This window comes from Rousettus aegyptiacus, unplaced genomic scaffold (assembly GCF_014176215.1).
Source record: "Rousettus aegyptiacus isolate mRouAeg1 unplaced genomic scaffold, mRouAeg1.p scaffold_m13_p_12, whole genome shotgun sequence".
NCBI classification, from domain to species: Eukaryota; Metazoa; Chordata; class Mammalia; order Chiroptera; family Pteropodidae; genus Rousettus; species Rousettus aegyptiacus.
In genome coordinates, this window is record NW_023416287.1 from 80,010,721 (window position 1) to 80,030,642 (window position 19,922).

At 38.0% G+C, this 19,922-nt stretch overlaps 1 protein-coding gene across 1 annotated transcript in view; it reads right to left on the minus strand.

Annotated features, from left to right (window-relative positions):
• The window catches only part of MBD2 (methyl-CpG binding domain protein 2), a 58,973-nt gene extending 47,386 nt beyond the window's left edge, over nt 1-11,587 (minus strand). Inside the window, exon 1 of the mRNA XM_016129162.2 lies at nt 10,820-11,587. Within this exon, the coding sequence (XP_015984648.2) occupies nt 10,820-11,358 (539 nt within the window). The 5' untranslated portion in view covers nt 11,359-11,587. The remainder of the gene's footprint in view (nt 1-10,819) is intronic.
• Nucleotides 11,588-19,922: the final 8,335 nt, after the last annotated feature.

The window sequence follows — 19,922 nt, forward strand, 5'->3', positions numbered from 1 at the left end:
AACAAAACTCATTACAGATCAGTTGAACTAGATTAGCAATTCAGTATGGCTTAAAATAGTTCCAATATTAGAAATGAAGGCAGACGGTGGAAATCAAATTTTAACTATTGGCATATTAAAAGAATGTTGGAATATCAACTAGTGTCCACTCGGATCTTATTCATACCAAATAACTGCCTTCTGTCATAAAGATAATGTAATTCTATGAAACGCCTATATTGCATAGCTACGGGTACTGGTCGTACACACTGCTGCCTTCAGAACAGTGGCACAAGGCACTTCCTTCACCGTAAATGCTACAGCTTGTGCTTGGTGCTTTAAGGAAAGTCGACCTGGCTGCCCCATTGGATTTTAAGACCAGAGACCTTCCTCTGCAGGAGGTGAATGCAAGCACACAGAAGGATAAGGCCCAAGGAAATGGTTAAGCAGGAAACCTGCCCATCGCATAGAGGCCATCTGCTCAGTGGCACAATGACGCTAGAAGTGGCTAAGGAAGTGAATGCTACATGATGAACAAAAAGATGGTATGTCATTTAAGCTCTGGTCTTACCCAGAGTGACAAAATTATCATCTGTCTGCACTTTAAAGATGGCTGCTGTAGGTCCCAGTCTCAGACACACCAGGACTTAATGTGATTAAAAGCATCAAATTGTAACTTAAGTAAAATTTTTTTTTAACACCAGTAGACTAGTAAAGGATATTAGTCATTTTCAGTTTTCTCTGCCCGGAGCGACTACTCTAATCCCAGTAATGAAATACTAATATTTCACTTTCGACCACAAAAAAATTTCCTACCAACTGCTCCCTAGACATGCCAATCCTGAACCAACTTGTGATCTCACCTTTAACTTCTCTACCAAATACCCTAAAGAAAGCAATAATTAAATGAAAACTCAAAAACATGAGTTATTTTTTTCCAGTTCATTAAGAACATTTCATCACTTGAACTATGTTCTTGCTTGCTTTCATTTTGATTAAACTGTTTAAAGAATTTCTTAAACCTACCTCTTAATAGGTTTCCAACTATAGATTATCAGAAATAAATTTTATTTGGCATCTGACTTTCCAATCTAAAAGAATTTAATTGAGATACCAGAAATACCTAAGTTACAGTCACCTTAATTTAATGGTATTCACATTTTGTCACTCTATAAATTCGTCTGCAATCATTATCTGAGCTAGGTAACTGTTACATGTCCTGCCAGTCTATAACACACAAATCGACTCTTCTGAAGTCTTGTGGTTTACATGTGACACGGCACTCTGAAAACAGTCCTAATAGAGAACATTTTTTCATGTTACTTGGATAATCATGATATTTAGTCAAACCATTATGAGAAGACCAGAAGTCTGTGCAAACACAAGTATATCTTCAAACCAGTTTGTAATAGGATGAACTGTGGGGGTGGCAATAATCAGAGCAGAGTAAAATGAACTGGCCTGGGAGAGGCAAGCAGCATGGTGGACGGCAGATGGTTAGCATGCTCAGGGGTGTACCACTCTCCAACAGTATCGGGAATAATAAAAAATCTCCACACTGAAAATTCTATAAGCTACAGCACAGGAAAAAACAGAATAAAGAAAGAGCAACTTTTATTTTTTTTTCTACCCTCATTAAATGTTAGAGCTTACCTGTCATTTACAAGAGTAAGCATTAGAAGAAAGACTTACTCTAATTTTAAATAACAAATCTCTCCAGAAATCAAAATTTAGCTCAGAATAAAAGTCTAAAATTAAATTTACCATCAAACCAGGCCTTAGGTCTGTGATATTGCTTACATATTTCATACATATTATATGGTCTTCGTCCTTTCCTGGCTCACAGCTCCCAAACCCCTTGGAATTTCCTGATGAGCAACAATGGTGTCTCGTGTTATGTTAACGAGGTGACTTCTGAACCCCACTCAAGGGTAGTGGCTGGCTGTCAACAGGAGCCAACAGTGTGCACAGAGACCAGGGACTTTCAGTCCCACCCCCTGATTTCTGGGAGGGGAGAGGGGCTTGAAGGTGATTCAACTGCCCATGACCAATGAATGACCTAGCCAATCGTAACTATGTAATGAGCATAACAATCCAAAAAGAAAGATCCTCAGCCCGTTTTGGAGAATTCCCATGTTAGAAAACCAGAACACTTCCACATGCGCCCAGCTCCAGGAGGACAGAAGCTCCGTACGGGACCTCACCCTATGTATCTCTTCGTCAGGCTGCTGATCTGTATCCTTTAATATTCTTTGTTAATAAATCAGTGATCTAGTGAGTAAACGAATTTTTCTGAGTTCTATGAGCCATTCTAGCAAATTAATAGACCCCAAAGAGGGAAATGTGGGCACCTCTGATTTATAGTTAGTCAGAAGTACCCCTAACAACCTGGGATTGCAACTGACATAGAGCCTTGAAGGAGGGGTTTGGAACATCCAATTTGCAGCCAATTGGTTAAAAGCAAAGGTAACGACTCGGGCTTGTGACTAGCATCTGACTGGCACCTGAAGTGGAGGGCAGTCTTGTGGGACTGAGCACTTAACAGATAGAATCTGATTCTATCTCCAGTACACAGCGTCAGAATTGAGTTGAATTCTTGGACACCCTGTCAGTGGCTGAGGTTTGCTGGTTGGTGTGGGGAAGCTGCCACACACCCCATGGAATTAGGTCTGGAAACCCTTCTCAGGTACAAAACATACAATCAGAAAACTGCCGAATCAATTAATTCAAGGAATATACACCACTGCTTCAAAACCACATGACACACACACAGAAAACTCCATCTAAAAGTCAGCTCTCCATGACCCCTTCTTTAACTCTTTTCCTCCCACTCTGAAATACAGACCTTTCTTAAAATGAACCATCCTCGGCTTTCCTCTATAGCTTGTTCCTGGTATTTTATCTATTTTTATCTTACTTATATCTCCCATCTCTCATCAGTTGCTAAATCTAGTTCCTTCATAACTACCTTTGAATCCATCCATCCTTCTTTGCCATTTCCATTGTCACTGCCTAAATCATTTTTATGACCTCAGGTCAAAATCACCAAGATAGGTTGATCTTCTAAATGCTAGTCTCTTTACATTCAAAATAATCCAGATTGTTAGCAAAAGGGAGCCGAATATCTTAACCCTGCATTTGAGATCTTTTTTTCATCTACCCTTCTCTTAACCTTTCAACCCCCCTTCCCACTCCTCTTACAGTGTGACCTTTGCTCCAGCCACATTGGTTTATTCACTCTATTTTGAACAGGTTGACTGGTTTCACCCTTCAGCCCTCTGCAAACAATGTATTTGATTTACCTAGTCTATATAATGCATGCCCTCATCTTCACACCCCAAAAGACCAGAAATACTAATCCACCTTGTACCTCTTTCATAAAGACCTAACAGAACAAAGTAATAGGAATATTTCCTTCCTCTGAACCATACAGTAATTACCGTATCGAGCAAATAATAATGAACTGCCTGTTGGCATCTCTTATATTCTAGTTTTGAAATACTAAATCTGGTATCATTATAAAACTTCCACAAGTTTAAATCTTATGTTCACCAATAGCATATTGAAGTAGATATTTATGAATGAAATGCTCTGTCAGATTTTCTTCAAAATAATGAAAACTGAGTCAGGGGTAGTGGATTAGGGTATGAATGAAATAAGACTGGCAATTGTGGAACTGGGTACTTAGTAGTTTTTTTTTTTTTATTCCATCTACTTTTGTAGATATGTTTGAAATTTTCTATATGTTTAAAATATAAATATTGAAGTATGCAAACTGAATTTTCCCCTGAAAATTGGCAAGTTCTTTTTAAAAATCTGAAGAGTTTGGGCAAGTAAATTTGAGCATTAAAGAATTTCTTTAGCAGTGAGGATAGGGGTAGAGAATTATTTTTAAAGTATCAATAAGGAAAAAAATTATTTACAATATGGCTAATAAAATGTGACAGCATTCCACCTTCTCCTTCAACATAAATGTTTAAGAAATCATCACAAAATTTTAAACGGTAAAAAAAGACCTCAAGTATACTTCAAATTGTACCAATCATCCTCATTCTGTAAACTAGCATTTATGTTAAAAAAATTACATACAGTGTTATCAGTGGTAGCAAATTCTATTATCTTTATATCACAGCTAAAGAAAAAGTCAGGATGATCTACTAAAAAATAAAAAACAAATGTAGAATTCTACCTATCTCATCCCACTGCCTTAAGGCACTTTCTGAAAAAGGTAAAAGGAAAAAAAATGGTTATTTTGGTTAAATTGGGAACCAGACACTGCTATGGAAATGTCAAAAAGTAAACATGTCTGGGAATTATTTCAAAACATAACAGGAGGGAATATCGATGAAACAAGATTGGCCAGTTGTTAATTGTTAAAACTGGTTGACAAGCGTATGGGGGATTCATTACACTTTTCTATTTACTTTTCTTTTGTATATATTTGAACTTTTCCATAATAAAAAACATATAGATAAATATATCTCCAAAAAATATTTTTAAAAACTTAAAGAAAAAAAAAAGGCTAGGGGTCTCCGGGACAGGCCTTTTCAAAGAGATGCATACATCACTACATACATGTTAAAAGAATTTTAAGAACATTCACCCTTGCTTTAATCTATGTATAAAAAGAACAAGGAAAAGAATACCAAGATACATTGTTCAAAAAATCTTTAAGAGGATGATGTTCTTCCTCACATTTATAAATCACTCAAAATTGTTCCTGACAAATGCTAAGTGCTCAATTTTAGTACCTAACTGTAAATTACTACTTAAATAGTAAAATTAAAATTACCTTTACTATTATTTACAATCATACCAAGTTCCCAAACAAATGAGTTTGAATTTCTATCATGAGACAAGGCAAACTCTTAAGATCCACAGATATTATTCAAATTTTAATCTACTCCATACTTTTTTATTTTCTGATCTTGGGGAAGTTTTAGTTTTTCAAAGTTCTGATGAATTTAAATAAAACAACATTTCACAATTCGCCTAGTCACTTCTTAGTGGAAATGGCAAACAACAACAACAAAGAAAATCAAGAGTTGCAAAGGGTATTAATATTCCTAGCCAAACAGAAAATCCACAAAATTAGAACTGATGATTTATTTCTAATTCAGAATTATGTAAGTCTGACAAGATCTCAAACATGGGATAAAAGGTAATGAATTTCAATTACCCACTATAAATTCTAAAAAAAAAAAAAAAGTACCGCCTCCTTTGCAAATCATCTGTTTCTGTTCCATTAATTAAAACCAAATTATGACTACATCTCACAAATGAAATTTTTAAAGCAATCTGAAAATATCATCTATCAATTTCTGTTGGAGATTATTTTTAGAATGTATGTGTATCGGTTCCTTCTAAGCTATGTATTTCCTCTCCTGCAGGTATTGTGGGTGTTCTGGCAGGTGAGATCTTGCGTGTCAGATTCTAAAAATCAGATGTAGGACAGGTGGCAATGTTGTACCCTAACAATAATCAGGGCACAATTTCCACCACACCTATACGTCTTTTATTTACGGACTCAGGCTTCGATCAGGCAATATTAAGAAAAAAAACTGAAGTGCAAGTCCAAGTTTCAGTTATGCAGCAGTGCTTAATAAATATTGCATTTCTTTCCTCTCTCGAACTACCGAGACTTTTATTTAATTGGTCTGTAGGGTACATTTCTACTTTATCTCAATTCTGAAAGAAGCTTATAAACTTTTTGCAGGAACCACATAAAATCATCTCAATAAGCTACATATAGCCTGCAAGTTGCAATTTGCTGTCTTCTAATTTAAGTGAAAGCTTTTAAAATGAAGACCTATAGCTTGATTCTTAGGGAATGTGTTGCCTGTTTGAATATCTGAGAGCTAATAGGGTCAACCTAGGTTAAGACATACATGAAAGGGGGGAAGGAAGGAAATATTTCTGAACAAAATGATCACTTCTATTATACAGAATAAAACTGCTTTAATTAATGTTGATTTACCACAATTTTTTCCATTTTTTTCCCTCCAATATTATGTAGAGCTAAAAGACCATCTTTTGGTACAAGGCTTCACAGCTGGATAGCATTTAAAATTTACTCGTTGTCAACTTCAAGATGCAAGTATAATAGTAAATAATTACATTATTTCAGTAGCATCCCAGACTCAGTAAAGTAGATTAGACATGAGATGTGGCAATATTTCAGAATACACTAGGGATCTCTACTTGATACAGCAGAACAGGGTGGTTAAGTGTTCTGAGGTTAAACCACCTGCATCAGGATTCTAACTCGGTACTTACCAGCAGTACAACCTCGAGCTTATTACTTAACTTCCCTGTCCTAACTCCTTATATGAAAAATGGAAATAACTAAACCTATGCTTCACAGGGTCATAAGGATCTGAAAAAATAAAAGATAAAGCATTTAGTAAAATTATAATCACTGCCAAAATTACGACAGCTGTGACACAGAATACACACAAAATTAAGGCTCACAGACCCTATACTGAATTTTAGTCAATGAAATTCAAATGTTGATTTCTTACTGTGTGCCCTTTACCTACCGTTTTCACTATATCTCTAATATGAAAAAAGAAAAAAGCTTTCTATCCTTCTATAATACTCTCAACGTTAATGATAAAAATTAGAAACTTGAAAGTGTTTGGACTTTGTAAACTATTTCAACCAATTCCATCCCAGCTATCGCACGTAATATAAAGCGACAGATGAGAGATCATTTAAGACTTGTCTTACAAAATTTGAAGTGTTATATCAATTGGTAAACACTTATTTAACATCTGTGTGTTAAGCATTGTGCCTGGAGAAAGGAGACGAGTCCCTGAGAAAGCCACAGATTCTATGAAAATGAATATGACAGCAACACGGGACACCAGATTTAACTACAGAGATGACCAGAGGAAAAAAATATTATGTGAAGGACAGTTTATTGAAAGTCAGAGTTTAATATTTAATAACTGTGACAATGGATCTCTCACCTGGTTTATTCAGCTGTTTTTTTCCCAACAAAGACTACATGAGAGAGTTTATTTTTTTAAGACAAAAAGGAAGGGGGAGGAAGGTGCTGGTTGAATCTTGACATCCTCGGTGACTCAGAACTCATGCCCTAAAGTATCATACCAGCCTTTTAACAAACGGGATGTTTTTTACTACACGTTTTTTTTTTAAAAACCTATTTATATAAGTCTACCCCACACAACGTGAGTTATTTAATAAATTGTTTTCCTCAATTAGTCCTTAAACATATCTAAAGCTTTAAGAAATCTTTGTATGGATTTTAGCATTCTGGAATTGAATCCTTTATAACACTATGAGGTACAGGTACAATCATACTCAGGTACAATCAAACAGAGAAACAAATCACAGCTTTGGAAAGTATAAGTGACATGCTTTGCTCAAGGCTGTACCACTGGTAGGTGCTAAACTAGAATATCAACTCCAGACCTTGTAACTTCTGTGCTCTACTGCCTTCCCTGGAGATGCTTGCTTTTATCATATCATTCATGACTTTATAGAACTCAAGTATATTGTCTCTAAATCCTCTTCTTTCCAGATTAAGTACATAAAGTCTTTCTTTATGTACTTGGCTCCCTATGATTATTTTAATTGTTCTCTGATTCCACTGTATCTTTTTTCAGAGAAATGATGAGGTACAAATGCATCATAGTTGTCAAAAATGTTTACTATGTTTCTAACATCCAACCAGATGATATTTTATGGCAGCAGCTGTAACAGTTTACCATGACTCCCAGATTTAACCTAGTTATAACCTAAAGTTATAACCCAACAAGTTTAGACTTGATTAAAAAAAAAAAGGAGACAGCTACTAAATGAGCCTATGTAGAGGAAAATAATATTTCAAAAGTATCGATCCGCAAGTGTAGGAAATCCAAAACTAGAAATGACAGGAGTCAAATAAACCAGTTAGAAAATTATTGTTCAAATAATAAGTTCAAATATGATGGCAGCAAACCTTTTCAGAAACTACACCAAAGAATCCAACACTTTATCGAACCACACCCTTTTTAAAAATAAACTCTGGGTGATGATATATGAACTGCCACTATACTGCCGGTAGTCCTGACAGAAGGCATAATTACGCTGCTGTTAATAACTGGCAACCAAAGGCACGCCTTCCTATTAAAAGTTGGCAGTCTCAGGAAACAAGCAAAAAAACTACCAAAATCTGAAGCTTTCTTGATGAGCTTTAGTCCAATTAATAAGATGCACTCTACGTTAACAGATTTCTTTAAATTAATCTCCCCAGGGGCAGGCTAATTCAGGAGTTAGCGTTATTAGGATCTGTGAACGACTGGGTGCAGGTGTTCACCTTACTAATGGGAGAGTAAACTCTTAACCCACCTATTAGATGTATCGGTGTTTTGAGCTACTGGTTTTTAACGGGTCGGGTGTATATGGGGATGCTAATATGCAAAGCAGTAACATTGCAAATTGAAAAATAACATGTTCACCTTTACTGAGTAGGTGTCCTCCGCCATTCATTACTGAAAGGGGAAGTCAAAGTCAAAGTATCACAAGTACTACATGCTACATGTGTCCTCCTGCCTCAGAAAGTAACTGCTCAGAAGAAAATTAAGAATGGGTGTTACAATCCTGCAAGGTATCTAACACTTTGTAGGTAGTCAAAAACAACAGACAACACTCCTTTCAGCCCTGAACTAACAAGCACATGCGGCACCAATCTGTTCAATGTGTCCTTTCATTTTGGATAAACAAGTAAAAAGCAAATCATGTTGTTTTCTCTCATAAAAAGACTTTAATTTCAGATAGTAATGACCACTATGCTGGTAATGTGACTCGTCAAGATAAATTTGCTTGGAAAGTTTTTAGAAATGATTTTATCAGTTTTTCTACCGTAAAATATGTATTGAGTTTGCATCAAAAATTTACAACACATTGAAAAAATATTAAGTGACCACAAATCAGAATACGGCAATATGCCTTTTTGAAAAAACTTCCATCTACTGCAATGGAAAACAACCAAAGACGCTTCGCAATAACCAAAAGTTAGTTTGAATAAATATGTCATCTTCAAACTAAACAAACCATATCCCAGGAGAAATATACAGGGAGTGAAATTCAAAGTTTAAGATGCTCCGCTGAGACTAGCCTCCTATTCCTCAAGGAGTTCAATCCCAGATACAGGATATTCTTGTCAAATATAATTGGCTACAAAAAAATGAAGACAGTTCCAAGAAAGTTATGCATACTACCTGCTTAGAAAGAAACAGAAGGAGCTGTTACTGAAAGAATATGCAAAAAGGTACGATTGTGAATAGCACTACAAGAAACAAGGGAACTTGAGAGGAATAACCATTTGTTCCACAATAACTTTCTTAGTATTATTCAAGTAAATTTAATATTTAATGATGGGGAAATACAAAACAAGATAATCATGTTTGTATGTTTAAAATAAGTTTTGTTTTATCATTTAAGATTTCAAGATAAGGAGTCTCATATCGAGTGACAACAGTTCTAATGAAACACCACTTTCATTTAATTTTTTTTACTTGAAGAGGTGAAATAATGTACTGAAACTCCTTATCCATATATTTGAGCAACCATCAGGAATATGTTCATATTTACATGCTATACAAGTAGTGATCATTCTTGTGTATATGTATGTTTATAAACATACATTTTTTAACCTTTTAAATCTAAGAGTATTTGCAATTCATAAGCACTGTATGGTGTATACAGACACACAAATATATATTTTCCCAGGGGTAATGTATTAACCAACTTGAAGTCAAAAGAATGGAAATCCTTCACAGCATTATTCCAATTGCTAAATGACTGACGACTGGCTCCAATACCCAAATGTATTCCCTGAAAAATGATTTAGTCAACCTACAAACATGGCCTCCAAGCCACTGAATATAACATTTATGTTTTTTTCCTATGAGACGATTTACAAGTTAATAAATTTGTTGATAAGAAAATTCCGCTAACATCAACAGCCACAGGCACTTTCCTGACATTACTAGGTCATCCAAACTAATGACATGGACAGCAGAACCACAGGAGTGCAAGATCACATCAAGCTGAAAACCATGAATCATTCAGACCAAGGATTCTCAGCCTCAGCACTGGGGCCAGATAACTCTTTTGAGGGGGCTGTCCTGTGTATTATAAAATACTTAGCAGCATCTCTGGCCTCTATCCACTAGATGCCACTAGCAGCCCCTTCCAAGGTGTAACAACCAAAAATACCTCCAGATATTGCCAAATGTCCCTTGGGAGACAAATTTTGATCTGGGAGTCTAACGATTCATTACAATGTTTTAGTTTTCAAAGAGAGTAAGTTCTGCAACACCAAAAGAATGCTAAGAAACTTCAGGCATTCCAAGTGGCTACTTTATATGAAACTTTCCTGGATCCCACAAAGTAACTGAAACTCTGTTACCGTAGATAGCTAATTTTTCCACATGTGCATGATTAAACACTCTTGTGATGATGAGTCTAGGACAGGCTGGGAAAGGAGCCAACAGTGACTGGGTTTTACAGTTTCGATGAATTACACCTTCTTTAACCCTTCAGTGGACAAACCATCCCTGCCAGAGAAACTTTCTTCACAAACTATTGTCCCCAACACCTTCGACATAAGACGCCTGCCTCTGGGCTCTCACCATTCAGACACTGTGCCTGTCACTGTACTGAGGTCAACTCTCACCCAAGGGCTCGAGCACCCTCTACCATCAGGTCGGCCTGTCTTTGCCACTTCCTCGGGCCCCAGCTCTCATCTAGACATCCTCTGCCCAGGTCAGCTCTTGACCCTTGACCCCGACCTGACCCTGCCGCCCCCTCCCCGCCCCCAGGGCGGTACCTGAAGTAGTAGACATCGCTCTTGCCGGCACTGAGCCCAGATTTTCGGATCACTTCCTCCTTCTTCCATCCGGGGGGGAGGGCCGGGCAGTCCATTCTCTTCCCGCTCTCCGTGGCCCGGGGTCCCCTGGGCCCCAGCCCCGCGCTCCCCGACGGGAAAGGGACCGGCTCCCGCCGGGGGGCGCCGCCGCCACCGCTGCTGCCGCCGCAGCTGCCGCCGTCGCCGCCAAGGCCGCTGCCGCCACTCGGGGGACGGCCGCGGCCCCGCCCCCGGCCCCGGCCCCGTCCCCGGCCACGGCCCCGGCCCCGGCCACGGCCACAGACGCCGCCGCCCCGGCCCGCCTGCTTCCACCGCCCCCGGCCACGGCCGCCGCCCCGAGCGCCTTCCCTGCGCACGCCGCTCACCGGGGACGGGGCGAGCGCGCTGCCCTGGCCCCCCTGCTCTATGGCGGAGTCGCCGCCAGCGCCGCTGCCGCCCGCCGCGCTCTCCCCCTCCTCCTGCTCCGGGCAGCAGCGGCCTCCCCCCGGGTGCGCGCGCATCCAGCCCCCTCCCCAGCCGGCGCTGCGCTTCTTCCGTAACCGAGCCCTTGGAATCCCGGAGACCCGCCCCGCCCGCAGCGCGGCGCGCGGGGGACGCGCGCAAGCATCATAGAGCGGACGCGCACAGAGCGGCCTTCCCGCCCGGGGCGTGGCCCCGGCCACCGCCTCTTAGGTCCTCCAAGCGCTCTAGGCGGCCATCTTGTCTCCGCCTCCCCGAGGACACGCCCCCGGCCCCGCTGGCTCCTCCTCCAGCCGCGCCCTTCCGGCCCCCGTCGGCACGCGGCTCGCAGAGCCCGGCAGGCGGCTCGTACCCGTAGTTGCTTGTGGAGGGGTGTCAGAGATACTGTGACTGCTAAGCTTCGAATAGGGCTAAGCTCCCACTGTGTGATTTTACCGGCGCTTCTCAACTAGTGAACAACGAACAAAATTTATCTCATTTTATATTCACGCACTCGAATATTCATTTAACCGGATAATAGATACCCCTTTTCCCGCATCTCTACACCTAAGCTTGCCGGGCCGCTCTGATGGAAGGAGCCAAAAGGTCGGGTCAGACTAGTGTCACTATTATCCGGAGTCTGGCTTCCGGGCCTTAGGGACGCTGGGTTGATCCTCTCACAACTTTGTAAGGCTGTTGGAAGGTCAATGACAGCTCGAAGCATTCACTTCGGTACTACAGGGGTTACTCCTAAATTCTCCTTGAAATGACCAGAATCCCTGAATCCATCTAGAATTTACCGAATTTCTTAGGATCTTTTCTTAATTTGGACTTTCTTGACTAATGACCTTTGGCAGACATCAATGGCCTTTGGCTTGGTAAACACTCTCTTATGTTGAAAGACCAGCTTAACACACCGGCACAAGCCTTTAGGAATCTAAGTGGAATTCATTTGGATTTGCCCACTCCATTCAGGAGAGATTTTAAAGAACAATTCCAAATTGATTGATAAAACTGATTTAAATTTTAGAGACGCACATTTTCTATCTGTTGTTTAGCACTTACGGAAATGTGCTATCGAAATCCAAGGTCATATATTATGAAACATTTGGAGGACTGAAAAATGTAAAGTACATTTTACGAGATTGGTGATAAACTATCTTCAGTTTTTGTACACATGGGACCTAAAAGTTGAGGGCCAAGTTTAATGTATGGAAAAAAAATTGATTACTATAAAAATGAAAAATTGAAATTTATTTGGTTTGCCTTTGTAATGTATTCAGACACCAACTCATATACACAAATTTGTCTCTGAGCCTGACTTTAGATTTCTTTTAACGTTCTTAATTTGAGATACATTAAGTTATAGCTTCCTTCAGGAAATCTATCTAGAAATGTGTGTCCAGCAAAGAGTTGGCAAGTCAGCTTCTCAGGAGAGAGGTCAGTTGTGGAGACAAGGTGTTTAGAAATTAGCTTGTGATAGTGACAATTGAAAGGGGGAAAAAAGGAGGAGAAGGAGAAGAGAAGAGGAACTAATAACAATCTCAAGGACACCTACAATTAAGGCTCTGGTAAAAGAGTAAACAAAAATGAGAGATCAAAGTTTGCATAACAAACACGCTAAGAGGAAGGGCGTTGATTTTCACACCTGATTACAACTAAAGGGTGAACATGAGCCAGATTTTCAGTAGAAGTGGTAGTTGAGACACTAGATGGGAAAAGATATACATTTGGAAATTTTTACCTTTCCCTGCAATGTCAAACAAGGCTATAGGACAAATGATATTGTGCATATAAGCGCATATTTAAAAGAATAAATCACTATAAACTAAGGTAATTACCTTGGCTTCTACAACTAGATACCATTTGCTAAATCCCAGTAGGTACAGTTTAGAGTACCACCCTCTGTTAAGAAAAATCTTATTGAGACATTTCAAAAGCTTTTTTTGGGTCACACTTGAATTTTTCTGCTGTAATACCGTAAAGCAAAGTATGAAAGAAAAAAAAAATACCCACCACTTACTTATTCTTCCGCTAAAAGAATAAAACAATCTAATTAAGAAAACATTAAATTCTCACGGGACTAGAGACCTTAAGTTATTGAGAATAGATGCTACTAAATACCTAAGAAATAGATCGCTTTGTTTCCATTTAAATACTGGACAAATAATAAACCTTTTACAATTCTGGGGAAATACAGTTTATTTCACTCCTCAAAAACTCACAATGCTTTCTCAGGCATTAAAGTTGTGGCCAAATTTTTCAATTTTATCTCTCTTGCAATAGAAGAGGTCTTGCCGGCCTCATCTTATGGAAGAAGTAAAAGACAACGGTGTGAGAATTATGTATGAAATCTGGTCCATTAAATAAACAATAGAGATTTAACGGCCTCTGATCTCTGCCTCCCAGGTGTAAAAGCAGGTGCTTGAAACACCAACTGTCACACCTGGAAAACTATCCATTTTTAAAAATATTTCTCTTCTTATTGCTTACCAAGTAAAGGTGAGGGTAAGCCATTAAAGAAAAAGTAGTTTTCAAAAAAAAAAAAATATGTGCATGTTTGAATTTTTATTGAGAAAAACAGAACAAATTCAAGAACTATTGGGAGATAATGGATGTTTTTTAGATATATATATTTTATTGACAAATATATAATCTGCATTTAAATTTTTGAATGTGATAAGATACTCAATAAAAGAAGAATTTAAATATCGGAAAATCTTACTTTTTTTTCCAAAACAGTATAGTCAGAATTTATCAAGATATTAAATAGGAGTGAGGGCGTAGTGAAAAAACATTTTCCAGCTCCAATTAGGTTTTATGATTCACTGAGTTGGCTCAACTACTGTTCACCTAATTCACACCTAAAACGAAATGCTGCTGGCATGGCACGTCAGGAGGCCAAATGACACTTTCAAGTATACGTAGTATAAATACAAATTTTTCTTTTAATACCTTCTACTTGGAATGACTACAGAGAATCTTACACCACATAGTTCAAACTAAAAAAAAAAAAAAAAAGAGTTAATTACTTGAAAGACAAGAGAAAACAAGGAGAGGTAAATTTTGAACCTCCTGAGGGAAATTATCTCAGAAGATAGTGTCTGATATTTTAAAAAATTTCTGCTAGTTGTTACATTAGCTATAGGTAAGTGGCTGGTACTATTAAGCGCTTAGGATTACAGGATGAGAAGACACTTGTTCGATTTAACTTCTTAAAATAGAAAACAGTATGACCAGTAGAAAAAAAAATGGTCTTTGAGTTTTAAAGCCCTGTGATACCATTTAACAGGCTACGCAGTGGTTTTTAGCCTTAAGTCTGTCTACAAAACACCAGAATGCTATGACACATGATCCGCGAGCAATAACAGCTATGGCTGCTGTTCAGAAAAAGGAGAGGCGTGGTAACTGAGTCAATCAGAAAATACATCTTGCCGGGAGACCTCGTGCTGTAAGTGGCTTTGCCAATGTCTCAGTTTACAGCTCTGCCTGTGTAGCTGTTTTCAGACTGCCCTGTTGTTTCTGGTTTCTTCCCCCTCCAACTTGCTGCTCCCTTAAAGTGGAAAATACTCCTTACTTACTTCCACCTCCACCCCAACCCCAGCACCTTCCTTTGGCTAATTTCTGCTTATCCCTTTTGTCTCACCCTAGACATCACTTTTTCCAAGGAGCCTTATCTGATCTCTTCCAGCCCCTCCATTCCTGTAACCCCCTGGGTTGTGTGTTCCGCGACACACTACAATTAGGTATTTTCCCCATCCATTTACTGTACTTTATTGCAATTAGTTATTTAATTGTCTTTCTTCCCCTACCAGCCTAGAAGGCTATATTCTTCATGTCTGCCATTGCATCCCTAGTGCCTATTGCTGTGCTTGTATGGAACACAGGAGAGGTTATTAGATACTTGATGACAAGTAAACGATCTGACTAGCGGCAATTTGTACCATATTCACTCTGGGATCAGTGACTTGTTTTCTGTGCGTGGAGGGGAAGTCATTTATTATAATAAATTGATTTAATTTGATGACTATTTAATAATTTTCCTTGTTTTTAACCTATTGATTTATTCATTTTTAATTGCATAAGAACCATAAGCATAATGAGGTTAAAACAGTGTAATATTTGTACATATTTAAGTAATACATTATTATTAAGTAATAATTTAACTCAACACTGGGCTGGTGATGAAAAGGTAGGGGAGTGGGCCTCAATGATTTGTTTCTTGTAAGAGGAGTATGTATTTTCTCAAGTTTGAGAAAAAGTGCCCTAATTTGCACTTTCATGATCATATGCATTTTTTCTATGCAATGAGATTTCTGAGAAATTAATATTCATCTAAACATATTTTCACCCCTCTTTGAAATTCTTTTTTTCCTTGGCTTATGAGACATTATACTCCTCTGATTCTCCTTCTGTTCCTTTCCAGTTGCCTTTGGATTTGTATGTTCTCTCTTGGATAGTTCTTCAAATGATGGTGTTCTTCGAGGTTATATCGTAAGGTGTCTTGTCTTATTCTACATGCTCTCTCTTGTCAATGTCACCTATTCACCAGATTTAGCCACAGGAGCTAACACCTGCCCGCTGATGCCAGTGTGGCTGAGACGTCACTGTTAAGATTATCCTACAATAGATATATAGCAGGTCTCCAGATTTTGAGGTCTTAAGGAGCTCAAAGCCTGGCACTCCTCTATTGCTCTTGAGTAGTGCGTATAATTAATAAATAAGAAAAATAATAAGAAAGATGATGTCCAAAATAACTCCTTCATTGGCGAGGAAATCTAGGCCAGAAGGCATAACCTAGTGTGAGAGCTGAATGGGCTTGTCACTGAACCCCAAAATTTAATAGACTAACTTGCTTCATTAGAACTGGACTGTATGGGGTCCCTCCCTCAACCCTCACTCCCCAGAGGCTTGGTTTTTACTCTTAGTCTTCATAACAATTGTATACTTTTTGTACTTTATACTGAAATAATATTTGTACATTTCTAGTGGATATGCCATTAGCCACTGAGACTTATAGAACACTATAATTAACTGATCCTGAATAATAAATAAATAGCACTTGAGGATGCTACAAGGAAAACAAATTCCAAACTAAATTACATGTTAGAGAGAAATGAAGAAATAATGGGTATCTGAAAATATGGAGAGAGATTTGTATCTATTTTAGCAAATATATCCTGCAAACTTTTTGAAGTCTGATTACCCAAGAACAATCTATCACAAAGGAAAAAATTTAAGCAATTAGTGAAACCACAAAAAAATAATAAATTTTATCAGTTTTAAAAAAAATAGAAAAGTTGTTTGATAGCCATAGATATAAGAGAGAGTTTTATTTAGCATTGGATTATTTTTGGAGAAAAGCAAAATGAGACTTTTAAAAACTGTGCTCCATAAGAGATCTTTAGCAGTTCCCCAAATGTAGAAGTTCTTAAAAATCCATGTACGCAGTTTTTGTGTACCTTTTATTTTAAAACAATCTCAAACTTTCAAAAAAACTTTAAGACCATGTTTTCTCCCACTATTTGAAAGTAAATTGCTAACATGATGCCCTATACCAGCAAATACTTTAATGTGTAATTCTTACAAACAAGAACATTTTCCTCCGTCACAACCACAATACAACCATCAAAATCAAGAAATTAACATTGTTTTAGAACCATAATCCTCAAACCCCATTCGAGACCTGCCAATTCGCCCAACAATGTTGTTTATAGCAGAAGGATGTAATGCATTTGGCTGTCATGTCTTTTTAGTCTCTTTCAATTGTGAAATAGTTCTTTGATGTTGTTGTGTCGACTTCCATGACCTTGCAGCTTTTCAAGGTTACAGGTCACTTATTTTGTAGAGTGTCCTCCAATTTGGGTTTGTCTGACATCGTCTCATGATTAAATTCAGGTAATATGCATCAGTGGCAGGGACATTACAGAAGCGATACTGTGCTCTCATTACATCCTATCAGCTGACACAAGATTTCCATTTCTTTGCTGGTGATATTAAGTTCGGTGGTGTCTGGCAAGCTTCTCCACTGTAAAGTTATATTTTTTGCCTCTGTAATTTATGCACATTTAAGCATATAGGCTAAAACATTTTCAAATGATAATAAAACACAGTCGAATATGTTTTAAATCCATGGAGGCCATTTTACCTCGTATTTGCGTGGAGCTGAGGATGTTACTATCTTCCTCAGGTTCTAACTATATAGTTTTAAATTACTCTTCATATCTTTTTTTCTTTAGCGGATCTGAATTTTCCGATTTGAGGGCATTTTCAGCTATATGTCTGAGCTTAAAGAACTTTTAACTCTGAATGATAGCCCTAAAGTGCTCACAGTATTTATTTGCCTAGGAATAAAGCATCGGCATTCACTTTGTATTTCTGGATAACAAATTACCACAAATTTAGCCTCTTAAAACAATACACATTTATTATCACACAGTTTCCATAGAGCATTGCTCATCGGGGGCCTCTGCTCGTGGGTGAATTTGAGGTGTTGACTAGGGCCAAGGTCTCAATCTGAGGCTCAGGTCTCTTCCAGGTTCACATGGTCGTTAGCAGTATTCATTCCTTGCAGCTGTAGAATTTATGGCAGTTTATTTTTTCAAAACTGATGAAAGAGCCTCTGGTTTCTGCTTCTGATCTCCGGACCCTCTTTCAAAGGGTTCACCGGGTTAAGCCAGGCCTACCAAGAAGAATCTCCCTTTCGATTAACTCAAAGTCAACTAATTGAAGACATCAATTAAGTCTGCAAAACCCCTTTATCTCCACCATCTGGATTAGCTACCTGAACTTCTACTGCTTCACCGGCTGAGTTTGTTACTTGGTTCTGACTCAGCTTTTTTTTTTGTTTGTTTGTTTTAATTTAAAGTTTCACATGTCTGAACACATAAAATTATACAACTAAAAGCAGTGTTACCACATGTGTACATCATTGTGAAATGTCAGGTGAGGCTCAGGTATGTCTACTTTATATGTGCTTACATGGAATGAAAGTTATGCAACAAGTAAATGTACAGCACGTTAGGTTGCAATACGTTCATATTAAATCATTTTAATACTTATTATAAATTTTTGGTGTTTCCTGCCTGCCTTTTTGGGTAAGAAATAAAATTAATTCTTAGATATTATTAGCAATTACACTTAGAGGATTTTTAAAATATCTTCTCAAGCATCTGGGTCAGTTTAATTGAAGAATATACTCAGTTTACAATGGGTGCTGATAAAAAATATTATTTGAAATTGTTTATTTGCATGCATCCGGAATTTCTGGAAACTCTGCAAAACAAACAAGGTACAGAAATGGATGCTGAGGTTAATATAGCAGCAACCACTGTCTACAAAACCTACATGGCAAATCTGTTCTCTAGTTACACTGCACTTATTGACAAGAATTAAAAAGCTAACCTTATAACATAAATATACGGTCAGAAGTTCCTGCTTTTATTTACAGCAGGGCCAGTGATTGGGGTGGTGTTATGAGTGAGATTTTGATTGATTAAAAAGAGTCTATTATTTTTAAAATGTTTGAAAGACACAAATGCGTTTGAACAAGATAGTATTGGGAAGGGCAGATATACAGCTAGTGAATGAATCTAGGAAATTCAGGGACATAATCAAGTAATAATTTAATACAATTCTTTCTTTAGGACATTAAGATAGATTCTTTCCTGGCCTCATTTTAAGAGAGAAAATCTTTGTCACTTAGGAGGCATACACCAAGGAATCTGTAGGAGTTACGAAGCTGCTATATAATTTGACCATTTGTATGTCTGCCCAGTCTCATAACAGGACTGCTGTACCCAGTCAAGACCCCACATTCATGCTCTCCTTCAGAGATGTACAACAGCTCATCTTGTGTCACTGAGTAAGCCTTATATCTGAATAAATACGTCATCTATCACCAATATCTGACTATATGCATTTTACCAAAGTCAGTTCTTTCAACAATCGGCTATAGCTTTAATTAGCTGAAGGCTGTATAAAGTCCATGACACAATTTTCCAAACACAGCAGATTCCTTGGCATATGCATCCTAAGTGACAAGGATTTTCTCTCTTGGAATGAGGCCAGGAGAGGATCCAAATCTTAATGTCTTAAAGTATTAATTTTTCCAGGACGTTCCCCACCCCAATCTCATTGAGGTATAATTAAAGAATACCAAACCACACATATCTAGAGAGTACAGTTTGACACATCTAAACATATGCACGTACTATAATCAAAACGATGAACATTTCCACCAGCCTCTTTGTAATTTCTCCCTGCCTTGATCTCCTTCCCTAAATAACCATTGATCTACTTCGTCATTATCTATGAATTAACAATTTTTGGAATTTATATAATGGTATGATCTAGTATGTGCTCTTTGTTGCCTGATTTCTTTCATTCGACTGCTCATTTTAAGATTTATCCATGTTATGGTGAACAGTATCCATTCTTTTTTATCGCTGAATAGTATTCCAGTGCGTGGCTGTATCACAATTTGTTAATCCATTCATTATTAATAGACCTTGGGATTATTTCCAATTTTTGACTATTACAAATGAATCTGATAGACACTTTCATATACAGGTCTTTTCCAAGCATATGTTTTTATTCCTCTGGAGGAAATAGCTAGGAATGGAAT